A 17100-nucleotide genomic window follows, 5' to 3' on the forward strand; every position below is an offset into this window, starting at 1 on the left:
GGGATCACGGACGGATACCGTAAACCATCCAGAAATGATGCCGGTAGGTACCACAAATGATCCTGAATAGTCCCGAAATGGCTCCGTCCGGATCCCAACTATCCAGAAATGATGCCGGAAAGGTCCGCAAATGATCCCCTAATAGTCCCGAAATGACCCTGACGGGACCCCGGACGGATCCCGAAAACCATCCAGAAATGATGCCGGTAGGTATCCCAAATGGGGGGGGGCGGAGGGTGTCACTGCTCATTTTCTAAGCCCTCGACTTATTTGACGTATTGAGTTTGTGATATTGGTGAAGGTCCCGAAATGACCCCGACGGAATCCCGGACGAATCCCTACAACAATCCAGAAACAATGCCGAAAGGGTCCCCAAATGATCCCGTATTAGTCGAGAAAAAGTCCCGAAAGGACCCCGACGGGATCCCGGACGAATCCCGAAAACCATCCAGAAATGATGCCGGGAGGGACCGCAAATGATCCCGAAAAATTCCCAAAATAACCCCGACGGGATCCCGGACGGATCCCGAAAACCATCCATAAATAATGCCGGTAGGTACCCCAAATGATCCCGAAAAAGTCCCAAAATGACCCCGACGGGATCCCGGACGAATCCCGAAAACCATCCAAAACTGATGCCGGAAAGGAAAGGAACGAAAAGATCGCGACGGGATCCCGGACGGATACCAAACCATCCAGATGTGATCCCCAAATGATGCGGAAATAGTCCCGAAATTACCCCGCCGATAGCCCCGACGGATCCAGGAAATTATGCAGAAATGATGCCGGAGAGGTCCTCAAATGATCCCCTAAGAGTCCCGAAATGATCCCGCGCGGATCCCGGACGGATCCCGAAAACCATCCATTAACGATGCCGAAAGGGTCCCCAAATGATCCCGCATTAGTAGAGAAAAAGTCCCGAAATGACCAAGACGGGATCCCCGACGGATACCGAAATCCATCCAGAAATGATGCTGGAAAGGACCCCAAATGATCCCGTATTAGTCGAGAAAAAGTCCCGAAATGACCCCGACGGTATCTCGGACGAACCCCGGAAACTATGCAGAAATGATCCCGAAATAGTCCCGAAATGACCCCGTCGAGAGCCCCGACGGATCCCGGAAACTGTGCAGAAATGATGCCGGAAAGGTCTTCAAATGATCCCCTAGTTGCCCCGAAATTACCCTGACGGGATCACGGACGGATACCGAAATCCATCCAGAAATGATGCCGAAAGGTTCCCCAAATGAACCCGTATTAGTCGAGAAAAAAAGTCCCGAAATGACCCCGACGGTATCTCGGACGAACCCCGGAAACTATGCAGAAATGATCCCGAAATAGTCCCGAAATGATCCCGAACGGATCCCGAAAACCATCCAGAAATGATGCCGGAAGGAGCCCCAAATGATCCCGAAAAAGTCGCGAAATGACCCCGACGGGATCCCGGACGGATCCCGAAAACTATCCAGAAAAGATGGCGGGAGGGACCCAAAATGACCCCGAAAAAGTCCCGTAATGATCCCGGAAACCATCAAGAATTTATATCTCAAGGTACGCAAATGATCCCGAAAATACCCCGACTGGATGCCGAACGGATTCCGGAACCCATCCAGAAATGTTGCCGGAAAGGTCCCTAAGTGTTCGTGAAAAAATCCCGAAATGATCCCGGAATAGTCCCGAAAATATCCCAAAATAACCCCGACGGGATCCCGGACGGATCCCGAAAACTATACAGAAATGATCCCGGAAGGGTCCCAAAATAATCCCGAAATAGTACCGAAAAAGTCCCGAAATGACCCAGGCGGGATCCCGGACGCATCCCGAAAACCACCCAAAAATGATCCCGGAAGGGTCTCGATATGACCCCAACGGGATTACAAATAAGGCGAAGCTGATTGTAGAACAATTTTAATAAGGCAGCAGGCGCGTTGGAGTGAATAAACAGTTACTAAGAAACATACAGGTAAAGCAAATAAAAGCGTGCTAATAAAAACAATTGATGGAGGGCGGATGGCGGGAGAAGTACCGCTGCTCGTTTTTCCAAAATTGTTTAGATCTCGATCTGTATGTGCCAGATACCAAAAACGATTGATTTAGGAGAAAATTTATATTGAGTTATAACAATTTATAGATTTTACACCAGAGGGGTTAGAAGGGGAGGGGGGAGGCGAGTGGAGGGTGTCACTGCTCACTTTGTAAGCCCTCGACCTATTTGTCTGTGATATTGGTGAAGGCCAGTCAGTATACGTAAAGTTATAATGTGTAAAAATAATTAAAAAGTAATTGCTCGAAGGGGACCCCACCCCTCTTTCTATGTTCGAAAAAGATTTCGCTAGTAGACTACTGTCTGTGTCCCAAATTTCATCAAAATCCGTGTAGCCGTTCTGGCGTGATTCAGTCGCAAAGACTAAAAAATATAATAATTAAATTATAACTGTTCGTAGGGGGCGGGGTCCTCCCCCCTTTTGAAAAATATATAGCTAGTAGATCCTTCTAGACTATTGGCTATATGTGTGCAAAATTTCATACAAATCGGTCCAGCCGTTCTTGCGCGATTGAGTCACAAAGACAAACGTCTGGACAAACATCCAAACATCCAAACATCTAAACATCCAAACATCCAAACATCTTCACATCCAAACTTTGCCATTTATAATATACTAGCCTTTACCCGCGGCCCCGTCCGCAAGGAAAATTTTAAATATATGGGCTATCGCGTTAGCCTGCTTATTATCTGTTTAAAATTTTGTTTTCTGTCTAATGCATTTTATTTTTGTAATTGAGTAAAAAAAAGAACTAAATGAGCTGATAACCTGATAGGATCCCAAATGATCCCGAAATTATCCAGAAAAAGCTACGAAATGACGCCAACGCTATCGCGGACGGATCCCGAAAACCATCCAGAAATGCCCGGAAAGGGTCTCCAAAAGTTCCCCGAATAGTCCCAAAAAAACCCGAAATGAGAGCGACACGATTCTAGACGTATGTAGAGAACCACACAGAAATGATCCCTGAAGGTATTCCAAAATGATCCCGAAAAGGTTCCGAAATGACCCTGACGGGCTCCCGGGCGGATCTCAAAAACCATCCAGAAAATGTCCAGGAAGGGTCCCTAAATTATCCCGACTAACTCCAGAAAAAGTTCCGAAATGGCTCCGAGGGGATCCACGATGGATCGGTAAAACCATACAGAAATGATTCCGGAAGGATTCCAAAATGATCCCGAAATAGTACGGAATTGACCCAGATGGGATCCCGCACAGATCCTGAAATGATCCCGGAAGGGTGCAAAAACTATCCCGGAAAAGTAACAAAAAATCCCGAAATGGCTCCTACGGCATCCCGGACGGATCCAGAAATGATCTCGGAAGGGTCCCCAAATGATCCCAAAATGGTCCCGAAATGACCCTGATGGATCCGGCAAACCATCAAGAAATTATGCGGAAAGGGTCCCAAAATGATCCCGAAATAATACAGAAAAAGTCACGAAACGACCCCTAGAGGATCCCCAAATGATCCCGTATTAGCCCCGAAAAGGTCCCGAAATAACCCCGACGGAATGCCGGACAAATCCCGAAAACCATCCAGAAATGATGCCGCAAGGAATCCCAAATGATTCCGTAAAAGTCCCGCATTGATTCCGACGGGATCCCGAACGGATACCGAAAATCATCCAGAAGTGATGCCGGAAAGATCCTCAAATGATCACCTAATAGTCCCGAAATGACCCTTAAGGGATCATGGACGGATCCCATAAACGATCCAGAAATGATCCCGATATAGTCCCGAAGAAGTCCCGAAATGACCCTGGCGGGATCTCGAACGCACCCCTAAATGGCCCTGACGGGATCCCGGACAGATCCCGAAATCCATCCAGAAATGATCTTGGGAGGGACCCCAAATGATCCCGAAAAAGTCCCGCAATGATTCCGAGGGGATCCTGATCGGATACCGAAAACCATCCAGAAGTGATGCCGGAAAGGTCCTCAAATGATCACATAATACCAAAATGACCCTGACGGCATCTCGGACTGATCCCAAAATCCATCCAGAAATGATCTTGGGAAGGTCCCAAAATTATCCCGAAATAGTCTCGGAAAAGTTCAGAAATTACCCTGACGGGTTCCCGGACGAATCCTGAAAGCCATCCTTAAATGATCCCGAAAAAGCCCCGAAATGACCCTGACGGGATCCCGAAAGGATTCCGCAAACTATCCAGAAATGATGCCGGAAATGTCCTCAAATGATCACCTAATAGTTCCGAAAAGACCCTGACGGGATCCCGAACGGATCCCGACAACTATCTAGAAATGATGCCGAAAGGGCCCGCAAATGATCACGTATTAGTCGAGAAAAAGTCCCGAAATTAACCCGACGGGATGCCGGACGAATCCCAAAAACCATCCAGAAATGATGCCGGAAGGGACACCAAATGATCCCGAAAAAGTCCCGCAATAATTCCGACGGGATCCTGAGCGGATACCGAAAACCATCCAGAAGTGATGCCGAAAAGGTCCTCAAATGATCACCTAATAGTCCCAAAATGACCCTGACGGCATCCCGGACAGATCCCGAAATCCATCCAGAAATGATCTTGGGGGGGGGTCCCAAAATTATCCCGAAATAGTCTGGGAAAAGTCCAGAAATTACCCTGACGGATCACGGACGAATCCTGAAAACCAATCTTAAATGATGCCGAAAAAGTCCCGAAATGACCCTGATGGGACCCGGAAAGGATCCCGAAAACTAACCAGAAATGATGCCGGAAAGGTCCTCAAATGATCTCCCAATAGTTTCGAAAAGACCCTGACGGGATCCCGAACGGATCCCGACAACTATCCAGAAATGATACCGAAAGGGCCCGCAAATGATCCCGTATTAGTAGAGAAAAAGTCCCGAAATGACCCCAACGGGATGCCGGACGAATCCCAAAAACCATCCAGAAAGGATGTCGGAAGGGACCCCAATGATCCCGAAAAAGTCCCGCAATTATTCCGACGGGAATCTGAACGGATACCGAAAACCATCCAGAAGTGATGCCGGAACGGTCCTCAAATGCTCACCTAATAGTCTCAAAATGACCCTGAGGGCATCCCGGACAAATCCCGAAATCCATCCAGAAATGATCTTGGGAAGGTCCCAAAATGATCCCGAAATAGTTTCGGAAAAGTTCAGAAATTACCCTGACGGGTTCCCGGACGAATCCTGAAAGCCATCCTTAAATGATCCCGAAAAAGCCCCGAAATGACCCTGACGGGATCCCGAAAGGATTCCGCAAACTATCCAGAAATGATGCCGGAAAGGTCCTCAAATGATCCCCTAATAGTTCCGAAATTACCGTGACGGAATCCCAAACGGATCCCGACAACTATCCAGAAATTATGCCGAAAGGGTCCGCAAATGATCCCGTATTAGTCGAGAAAAAGTCCCGAAATGACCCCGACGGGATCCCGGACGAATCCCACAAACCATCCACAAATGATGCCGGTAGGTATCCTAAATGATCCCGAAATAATCCCGAAATGACCTCGTCGGCATCCCGGGCGGATACCGAAAATTATCCAGAAATGATGCCGGAAAGGTCCACAAATGATCCCCTAATAGTCCCGAAATTACCCTGATGGGATCCCGGACGGATCCCGAAAACCATCCAGAAATGATGCCGGAAGAGCCCCCAAATGATCCCGAAAAAGTCTCCAAATGACCCCGACGATATCCCGGACGGATCCCGAAAACCATCCAGAAATGATGCCGGAAGAGCCCCCAAATGATCCCGAAAAAGTCCCCAAATGACCCCGACGAGATCCCGCACGGATCCCGAAAACCATCCAGAAATGATGCCGGAAGAGCCCCAAATGATCCCGAAAAAGTCCCCAAATGACCCCGAAATACTCCAAAAAAGGTTCCGAAATGGCTCCGAGGGAATCAACGACGGATCGCGAAAACCATACAGAAATGATTCCGGAAGGATCCCAAAATGATCCCGAAATAGTCCGGAAATGACCCAGATGGGATCCCGCACAGATCCAGAAATGATCCCGGAAGGGTGCAAAAACTATCCAGGAAAAGTAACAAAAAATCCCGAAATGGCTCCTACGGCATCCCGGACGGATCCAGAAATGATCTCGGAAGGGTCCCCAAATGATCCCAAAATGGTCCCGAAATGACCCTGATGGATCCGGCAAACCATCAAGAAATTATGCCGAAAGGGTCCCAAAATGATCCCGAAATAATACAGAAAAAGTCACGAAACGACCCCTAGAGGATCCCCAAATGATCCCGTATTAGCCCCGAAAAGGTCCCGAAATAACCCCGACGGGATCCCGGACAAATCCCGAAAACCATCCAGAAATGATGCCGGAAGGAATCCCAAATGATTCCGTAAAAGTCCCGCATTGATTGCGACGGGATCCCGAACGGATACCGAAAATCATCCAGAAGTGATGCCGGAAAGGTCCTCAAATGATCACCTAATAGTCCCGAAATGACCCTTAAGGGGTCATGGACGGATCCCATAAACCATCCAGAAATGATCCCGATATAGTCCCGAAGAAGTCCCGAAATGACCCTGACGGGATCTCGAACGCACCCCTAAATGACCCTGACGGGATCCCGGACAGATCCCGAAATCCATCCAGAAATGATCTTGGGAGGGACCCCAAATGATCCCGAAAAAGTCCCGCAATGATTCCGAGGGGATCCTGATCGGATACCGAAAACCATCCAGAATTGATGCCGGAAAGGTCCTCAAATGATCACCTAATAGCAAAATGACCATTACGGCATCCCGGACTGATCCCAAAATCCATCCAGAAATGATCTTGGGAAGGTCCCAAAATTATCCCGAAATAGTCTCGGAAAAGTTCAGAAATTACCCTGACGGGTTCCCGGACGAATCCTGAAAGCCATCTCTAAATGATCCCGAAAAAGTCCCGAAATGACCTTGACTGGACCCCGAAAGGATCCCGAAAACTATCCAGAAATGATGCCGGAAATGTCCTCAAATGATCACCTAATAGTTCCGAAAAGACCCTGACGGAATCCCGAACGGATCCCGACAACTATCTAGAAATGATGCCGAAAGGGCCCGCAAATGATCCCGTATTAGTCGAGAAAAAGTCCCGAAATGAACCCGACGGGATGCCGGACGAATCCCAAAAACCATCAAGAAATGATGCCGGAAGGGACACCAAATGACCCCGAAAAAGTCTCGCAATAATTCCGACGGGATCCTGAGCGGATAATGAAAACCATCCAGAAGTGATGCCGAAAAGGTCCTCAAATTATCACCTAATAGTCCCAAAATGACCCTGACGGCATCCCGGACAGATCCCGAAATCCATCCAGAAATGATCTTGGGAGGGTCCCAAAATTATCCCGAAATAGTCTGGGAAAAGTCCAGAAATTACCCTGAAGGATCCCGGACGAATCCTGAAAACCAATCTTAAATGATGCCGAAAAAGTCCCGAAATGACTCTGATGGGACCCGGAAAGGATCCCGAAAACTAACCAGAAATGATGCCGGAAAGGTCCTCAAATGATCTCCCAATAGTTTCGAAAAGACCCTGACGGGATCCTGAACGAATCCCGACAACTATCCAGAAATGATACCGAAAGGTCCCGCAAATGGTCCCGCAAATGATCCCGTATTAGTCGAGAAAAAGTCCCGAAATGACCCCGACGGGATGCCGGACGAATCCCGAAAACCATCCAGAAATGATGCCGGAAGAGCCCCCAAATGATCCCGAAAAAGTCCCCAAATGACCCCGACATACTCCAGAAAAGGTTCCGAAATGGCTCCGAGGGAATCAACGACGGATCGCGAAAACCATACAGAAATGATTCCGGAAGGATCCCAAAATGATCCCGAAATAGTCCGGAAATGACCCAGATGGGATCCCGCACAGATCCAGAAATGATCCCGGAAGGGTCCAAAAACTATCCCGGAAAAGTAACAAAAAATCCCGAAATGGCTCCTACGGCATCCCGGACGGATCCAGAAATGATCTCGGAAGGGTCCCCAAATGATCCCAAAATGGTCCCGAAATGACCCTGATGGATCCGGCAAACCATCAAGAAATTATGCCGGAAGGGTTCCCAAATGATCCCGAAATAAAACAGAAAAAGTCACGAAACGACCCCTAGAGGATCCCCAAATGATCCCGTATTAGCCCCGAAAAAGTCCCAAAATGACCCTGACGGGATCCCTAAAGGATTCCGAAAACAATACAGAAATGATGCCGGAAAGGTCCTCAAATGATCCCCTAATAGTCCCGAAATGACTGTGACGGGATCCCGACAACTATCCAGAAATGATGCCGAAAGGGTCCGCAAATGATCCCGTATTAGTCGAAAAAAAGTCCCGAAAGGACCACGACGGGATCCCGGACGAATCCCAAAAACCATCCAGAAATGATGCCGGTAGGTATCCCAAATGATCCCGAAATATTCCCAAAATGACCTCGTCGGCATCCCGGACGGATCACGAAAATTATCCAGAAATGATGGCGGAAAGGTTCCCAAATGATCCCCTAATAGTCCCGAAATTACCCTAATGGGATCCCGGACGGATCCCGAAAACCATCCAGAAATGATGCCGAAAGGGTTCCCAAATGATCCCGTATTAGTCGCGAAAAAGTCCCGAAATGACCCCGACGGGATCCCGGACGGATCCCGAAAACCATCCAGAAATGATGCCGAAAGGGTTCCCAAATGATCCCGTATTAGTCGCGAAAAAGTCCCGAAATGACCCCGACGGGATCCCGGACGGATCCCGAAAACCATCCAGAAATGATCCCGGATGAGCCCCAAAATGATCCCGAAAAAGTCCCCAAATGACCCCGACGAGATCCCGGACGGATCCCGAAAACCATCCAGAAATGATGCCGGAAGAGCCCCCAAATGATCCCGAAAAAGTCCCCAAATGACCCCGACGATATCCCGGACGGATCCCGAAAACCATCCAGAAATGATGCCGGAAGATCCCCCAAATGATCCCGAAAAAGTCCCCAAATGACCCCGACGATATCCCGGACGGATCCCGAAAACCATCCAGAAATGATGCCGGAAGAGCTCCCAAATGATCCCGACAAAGTCCCCATATGACCCCGACAAGATCCCGCACGGATCCCGAAAACCATCCAGAAATGATGCCGGAAGGGTCCCCAAATGATCGCGAAATAGTCCCGAAATGATTCCGGAGTAGTCCCGAAAATGTTCCAAAATAACCCCGACGGGATCCCGGACGGATCCCGTAAACTATACAGCAATGATCCCGGAAGGGTCCCAAAATGATCCCGAAATAGTCCCGAAATTACCCCGGCGTAATCCCGGACCGATCTCGAAAACCATCCAGAAATGATCCCGGAAGGGTCTCGATATGACCCTTACGGGATTACAAATAAGGTGAAGCTAATTATAAAACCATGTTAATAAGGCAGCAGGCGCATTGGAGCGAATAAAAAGTTAGATAGAAATATACAGGTAAAGCTAATAAAAGCGTGCTAATAAAAACAATTGATGGAGGGCGGATGGCGGGAGTAGAGGAGAGGACCACTGATCGTTCCTCCAAAATTGTCTAGATCTCGTTCTGTATGTACCAGATACCAAAAACTATTGATTTAGGAGAAAATTTAGATTGAGTTATAACAATTTATGGATTTTACACCAGAGGGGGAGATAAAGGGGGGCGGGCGGAGGGTGTCACTGCTTGCTTTGTAAGCCCTCGACTTATTTGACCCCTTGAGTCTGTGATATTGGTGAAGGCCAGTATACGTAAAGTTATAATGTGTAAAAATTATGAAAAATAATTTCTCGAAGGGGTCATGGGACCCCCACCCCTCTTTCCATGTTCGAAAAAAATTTCGCTAGTAGACTACTGTCTGTGTCCCAAATTTCATCAAAATCCGTGTAGCCATTCTGGCGTGATTCAGTCGCAAAGACGAAAAAATATAATAATTAAATTATAACTGTTCCTAGGGGGCGGGGACCACGCCCCTTTTGAAAAATATATAGCTAGTAGATACTTCTAGACTATTGGCTATATGTGTGCAAAATTTCATCCAAATCGGTCCAGCCGTTCTTGCGTTATTGAGTCACAAAGACAAACGTCTGGACAAACATCCAAACATCCAAACATCTTAACATCCAAACTTTCCCATTTATAATATATATATTAGATTAGATTAGATATTAGATATTAGATTAGATATTAGATTAGATAGATTAGAATTAGATTTTTCCAGAGCAATTAAATTCTGCAGCTAGTATAATTTTCTCCAGCAACGAATTAAAGAAATCGCACGATAGAGGGTCACCCTCTCTGAAACCTCGTTTAGTTTCGAACTACTCGAAGAGGGTTTTCCCAATTCTGACTGAGCTGATGGTGTTGCTCAACGTCAGTTTTGCGAGCAAACCAAAAAAATATTTTTCCCGGGCGCAAGAAAATCTCACTACGTCACTGATCGTCCGAGGTCTTGTTGTTTTTTAATCTGGTTATTGATATTCTGATTTCGTCATAGTCGGGTGGAGGAACATAAGTTCATCGATTGCGGGCTCAAAGTTGGGCGATAGGTACATCGCTGTCTACATTTGGAAGGTCAGAGAAGTGTTCCCTGCACAATCTAAGTGCTCTCTGAACATCGGTTAAAAGGTAATCGTTTTCATTCTGACAGTATTTTACCCCGGACTAAGAATTTTTCGTCTGTCGTCGAATTTGTTTGCTAAAATTTGCAGGCGTCATTCTGGTGACTAACAGCTCATGCTCCTCACACTCATGCCTTTCTGCCTATGCTTTTTTCCTCCTGCAAAGGCGTCTCACTTCCTCTTTAAACTCGCAGTAGCGTTCACATACTCTTCTTGTTGTTTACTTTGAAAATATACACAGCAGCTTAACACATTTTTTTCACAATTACTAGGGAGACCCCAATTGTTAGCGTCGGATCACTTAAATTCCCTTCGAATTGTGGAGCACAATTTCGAATTACATATTGGCCAAGAGGTATGTTATTATAATCATATCTTTCTAAGAAATGTAAACTATAAATTTTATTTATATTTTGCAGCTAATCCCGGAACTGGAGAGATTGATTGGAATAATCTTAGGTACAAAGTTCTATTTAGTGATTCAGAGTTACTTATCATCTATGCCTGCCAGAATTTTGAATCGTCTTCAGAGCACGCTGGTTAGTAAGTTTTGATTTGACTAAGCATTTCGATTTTTGTGTGTGTCCGAACGCCGCCAGACCAGGTCCCTATTAAGCATGTTCGTCACCGAAAGCGAATGGTCTGCAAGATCATTTGAGCGATATAAATATAAATGGAAGCGGTTTTCTTATTGGTGGAAAATCAGTTGTACAATTCTTATTTTATACTTATATTTAAGAATTCATGAGCTTAACACCGGCTTATAATAATTGAATTTCAATTATTATGTTTTTTTCTAAGAGAAACTGAAAAGAAAGAAACATTTACTGGCATATTGCGATGGACCATTTCGAAAACCGCCAACGTAATCATCATCAGGCAATTTTGTAATGTTATCAAAGGTTTCACCGAGATTCGAACCGTGAATCACATGGTGAAACTGCAGTAGCCTTTCTCTTAGAAAAAAACATAATAATTGAAATTCAATTATTATAAGCCGGTGTTAAGCTCATGAATTCTTAAATATAAATATAAACTGAACACACCATTAAACAAACATACATAAATTCTTATTTTACTAAAAATTATTTCCGCCAACTTATTCTCATTCCCTATGCCATAAAGGCAGTAAAGAAGATATAGGAGCACACGCTAATACGACTCTCTCACATACAGGATATGTATTTTAAAATGTATTGCAATGTATAGTTGATCTGACCGATCCGTGAGGACGTCAAATAGGATGAATGAGCCCGCCGTTTTTTACTAATTATTTTTATTTTTATAAGTTTTTTTTCTAAATTTACATATTTCTTTCTTCTTTTAAATACATTTTTTTTACCAATATTCTTTACTAATTTTAATGAAATCATTAATGAAGTCATTAAAATTAATAATAATTTCTTTCTACTTTGTTACATTTTCACAAATTTTATGAATTTTTTGTTCTTGTTACTAAATACTTGTTTATATTTTTTATACTTATTTCAAAAAATTACTTAGTTTTTATACTCAGCTTGTACGCAGAGTATTATAACTTTGATTGGATAACGGCTGGTTGTACAGGTATAAAGGAACCGAGATAGATATAGACTTCCGTATACTCGTATCAAGATCATCAGTGTCGAAAAAAATGTGATTGAGCCATGTCCGTCCGTCCGTCCGTCGATGCGTTAACACGATAACTTTAGTAAATATTGAGATATCTTCACCAAATTTGGTACACGAGCATATCTGGACCCAGAATAGATTGGTATTGAAAATGTGCGAAATCGGATGATAACCATGCCCACTTTTTATATATATAACATTTTGGAAAACACAAAAATCCTGATTATTTCGTAAATAATACACCTAGAATGTTGGAACTTGACGTGTGAAAATTTTAAAAACTTTTTTAAAATGGGCGTGGTACCGCCCACTTGTGATAAAATCAATTTTACAAATATTATTAATCATAAATCAAAAATCGTGAAACCTATCGTAACAAAATTCGGCAGAGAGTTTGCCTTTACTATAAGGAATGCTTTGAAGAATAATTAACGAAATCGGTAAAGGACCACGCCCACTTTTATATAAAAGATTTTTAAAAGGGTCGTGAACGAATAAAATAAGCAATATCGTTGCAAAAAATAGCTTTATATGAATAGCATTTCATTTCCCAAATTTCGGGACCATAACTCGAAGAAGAATTAGTTCAGAATAGAACCATATGTACATATATATTATTGTGCAACCCTGTAACAATTTTAAGAACACAAAACAAACAACAACAGCATTTCAAGTGTACAGCTGGGCATGTAATGTTTGGTTTCACCCGGACTTAGACTTCCTTACTTGTGTTTACTAATTATTTCCAAAAAAATTCTTTGTTTATTTATTTTACTACTTCTAAATAAAAAAGTTATTTTTCGAATTTTTTTTATCAAATATCTGTACTCGTTTTAATTAAATCAAGTTTTTATCAAAACCTTTTCTATTTTTCTTTTTATTAACAAGTATTATAAGTTCTTAAATTTTTTTACTCCTTTATGGCTACTTATTTTTATCAAATACATTTTTAATAATTTATCAAAGTACTTGTGCTTTTCATCATATTGTGGTGAACTAAATAAAGTAAACAGAAATCAGCTGTTTAGTGCAAGAATCGTGAAATGCAAAAAACGTAAGAAAAAAACATAAGTAAATATTGTTCATTATTTTTTGTAACAAATATTTTAAAATCATAGTTTTTTCAAGGAAATCAAAAGTGGAACGTGCTACGCATGAACAATTGGAGCGATATATCTCATTTTGTGCTGCTGACCCCGAAATGGGAATAGGAAAAAATAATCCGCTGGATTTTTGGTGGTCATTTCGGCATGACTTTGGGGACTCTCTCGGGTCATTTGGGGGTTATTTCTGTATCATTTTGGGGACTCCCTCGGGGTCATTTAGGGGTCGTTCCGGGATGTTTATGGGGACTCCCTCGGTATCTTTCCGGGGAGGTTTTGGCGACTCCGTCGGGTTCATTTGCAGGTCGTTCCGGGATCTTTTTGGGGACTCTCTCGGGGTCATTTGGGGCACATTCTGGGATGGTTTTGGGGACTTCTTCGATGGTAATTTGGGGTACCTTCCGGGATGGTTATGAAGACTCCCTTGGGGTGATTTGGGAGACATTCCGGGATGGTTTTGGGACTCCCTCGGGGTCTTTTAGGGGTCGTTCCGGGATTTTTTGGGGACTTCCTCGGGGTCATTTGGGGGATATTCTGAGATGATTTTGGGGATTCCATCGGGGTCCCTTGGGGTAATTTGGAGGACCTTCCGGAATGGTTATGGGGACTCCCTCGGGTTAATTTGGTGGGCATTGGGGACTCCCCAAAACCATCCCGGAAGAACCCGAATTACCCCGAGAGAGTCTCCGAAAAGATCCCGGAACGACCCCCAAATGACCCAGGGAGGACCCCGAGGGAGTTTCAAAAACCACCCAGAAATTACCCCAAAAATCCAATCAAGGAGGGTCCTCGCACAATAATAGCAAAAGTAATAAATCTTCTTCCATTTTCTCTCGATCGCACAATAACAGAATTCTAGTTTAAATTTATCCCTATAAATTAAATTAACAAGAGCGTTTGACTTATTGACAATTTGTCAGCGAAAAAACTTTTTATTTTTTACATAAAGTAGCAATTATCTACTTGATAAATTGTCAAACTTGACAAATAACAAATAAGCAAGATGGTGAATTTGTCCAAGTGCACAGAATAGCGCTTTTAATTTATTTTGTGGAAGCCTTCGGCAGCATAGCAGAGAAGAGAAAAGTAGCGCCAATACTATTACAATAAGTTTCAATTGGCAATTTTTCCGAGAAAGGAACAGAACAAAAATTCTCAAAAGTTGTAGAAAAATTTGGATCCCAATTTGATTCTCTGCATTGTTCATTCATCATGTTTGTGATGGGTTTGGGAATTCTAATTAAAAATCCCAAATTAACGTTAGCCTTGTTCTCAAATCTGACACGTTAGCTCTAAAAAGAAACTCAAACAACAATTGGTAGGCAAGTTTTTAATATGAGATTTTCACCAACTCTCAAATTAACATTAAGCAAAAGACAGCTGTATTGTTGGGCTTCGTGTATTATGTATTTGCAATATGTTTTAGCTATTTGTTCTACAAAATATTGGAATGCAGAAAAAACAATGACACTGAACATCGTAATAATTTCGTTAACAAACCAAATTCCAAAAGGGATGTGGGTAAATCATTCCCACACTTATCTTCAAAATAGTCTTTGAACCAAAAGTCTACATAATGGATTAGATTTCAACAATCCATTTATACCTTTAATAAAATTTGAAGAATGCTGCACAAATGGACGAACGTAGTCATAATTTTACATGCCATTCAAAAATCACATATAAACATATTTATAACATTATTTTCTCTTCCAAAATTTAGAACTCGTTTGGGTTTATACACGATCTGACATTCAATCGGGTTGGCTTGAAACCCTGTACATGCATAGGTTAAGGCAGAAAGGGATTGACGTAAATCAACTCTACCGTATCGATCACAGGCAATGCGGAAATTATGGAATCCCACCACGGCCTGCAGGAACTTTGCTTGTTATAGGCATTTAGTTTTCATTTGTAATTGTCAGAAACTTTATTATAAAACTGAAAATTTTTGAAACTGATTACAAAATAGAGAATTATGAAATATTTTACATTTGTAATTTGTTTGTTCGGTAATTCTATTGACACTGTACGATATGGCTAGACACCGCATTGCATAGGGTGGTAATAAGCATAGAGAAATCCCTGGAATATAAAGAGTGTGCTCTAGGAGTCTTCTTGTACATTGCCGGGGCTTTCAATAATGTTGCAAAATTGGCGATTATGGATGGTCTTAATTACATTAAAGTACATCCTGCCTTAATCAGATGGATCGGCTGCATGTTAAATTGCAGAAAGATTACATCACAATGGGGATTGTACGAGGCCACGAAATCAGCGGACAGGGGCACGCCGCACGGAGGGGTGCTATCACCTCTGCTGTGGACGCTGGGCATCAACCAACTGCTCAGACGATTCGATGAGGGGCCCGTAGTACTTACGGCTTACACAGATGACGTTGCAATTGTCATAAGTGGAAAGTGCCTTCCAACGATTAGTTCTTTGATTGATCTGGCGCTTCGGGATATTCATACCTGGGCATGTAATGTCGGGTTGAAAGTCAATGCGTAGAAGACGGATATTTGACCAGGCCTAAGTTGGGAGGGGTGACCTTACAGGGGAAACCTTGCACAAAATATCTAGGAATCATCCTAGACAATAAGCTGTCATGTAAGCTCAACGTGGAGGAGATGGTCAAGAAGACTTCAACGCCACTCTATGCATGTAAAATAATGCTGGGGTGTACGAGGGGCCTATCGCCCTCTCTTTCTCATTGTGTTTTTGGAGCGATTGTAAGCCCTATTCTATACTATGGAGTTATTGTTTGGTGGAAAGCCACACAAAAAACAACATACCTCAAAAAATTAGAGGGGTATGCAGACTACCAATGCTTAGCATTACGGGAGCCCTGAAAACAACCCCCACAGCTGCACTGTATGCCATTATGTACATTCCACCTATAGACCTGGTAGCACAGAACAATGCATTAACGACCGCAACCAGGCTCGGTGCCTCGGGACAGCTAAAGCGCCGACCATATGGCCATAGTAGTATAGCGTCATCAATCTCAAGACGAACAGACTACCTGATTCCCTATCTGCGCTTCGAGGGAGATCTTAAGGCCACAATAGAGGTGGACGGTTGGCGCAAGGGTGCGCAAATGGCGGACGAGGCGATACATGTGTACACCGATGGTTCCAAAGTAGAGGAAGGAGTAGGGTCTGCGGTATACTGTGCTGATCCGGAAATAAAAAGATCCTACAGGCTGCCGGATTACTGTAGCGTTTTCCATGCGGAAATATTAGCCGTAAACAAAGCAGTAGAAACCCTGGAAGAGAATAGCTTAAGCTGCAACCGTGTTAACTTTTATATTGACAGTCAAGCAGCAATTAAGGCAATAATCTCGCATAGCACAGCATCTAAGTGCATGTTAGAGCGTAAGTAGTCTCTAGAGTGAAGGGGGACAGAGAGAAGCATACATCTAAATTGGGTCCCAGGGCATATGGGAATAGATGGGAATGAAAAAGCAGAAGAGCTAGCTAAAAATGTCCCATTCCTTGAAGCTTGCTCCGTAGACGTCCCAATTGGACTGGGCGAGATTAAGCAAAAGCCAGAGGTGCACATGATCGACCAAGCGGGAAAGGCGTGGGTTCATGCGCGGGGCTGTAGGTCTTACAACCTTAGACTAAGGAAGTTGCTTCTATCAGGTATTCTGACTGGACACTACCTTCTGGCGTCACATGCCTTTAAATTAGGCTTGGTCAGTGATAGCAGAATTAGGAAGTGCGGGTTGGAGGAGGAA

At 43.9% G+C, this 17100-nt stretch overlaps 1 protein-coding gene across 2 annotated transcripts in view; it reads left to right on the top strand.

Moving 5' to 3' along the window:
- Positions 1–17100, top strand: part of LOC137250521 (uncharacterized) — a 131863-nt gene that overhangs the window by 65339 nt on the left and 49424 nt on the right. Inside the window, exons 4-6 of one of the 2 annotated variants that reach the window (XM_067783487.1) lie at positions 10917–10999; positions 11064–11183; positions 15082–15358. In XM_067783487.1, the coding sequence (XP_067639588.1) occupies positions 10917–10999; positions 11064–11183; positions 15082–15263 (385 nt within the window). In that variant the 3' untranslated portion in view covers positions 15264–15358. Of the gene's footprint in view, positions 1–10916; positions 11000–11063; positions 11184–15081; positions 15359–17100 lie in introns of those variants that run through there. The other variant, XM_067783478.1, reaches the window with a different exon arrangement.

The sequence above is a fragment of the Eurosta solidaginis genome, chromosome 1 (genome assembly GCF_040869045.1).
Source record: "Eurosta solidaginis isolate ZX-2024a chromosome 1, ASM4086904v1, whole genome shotgun sequence".
Taxonomy (NCBI): domain Eukaryota; kingdom Metazoa; phylum Arthropoda; class Insecta; order Diptera; family Tephritidae; genus Eurosta; species Eurosta solidaginis.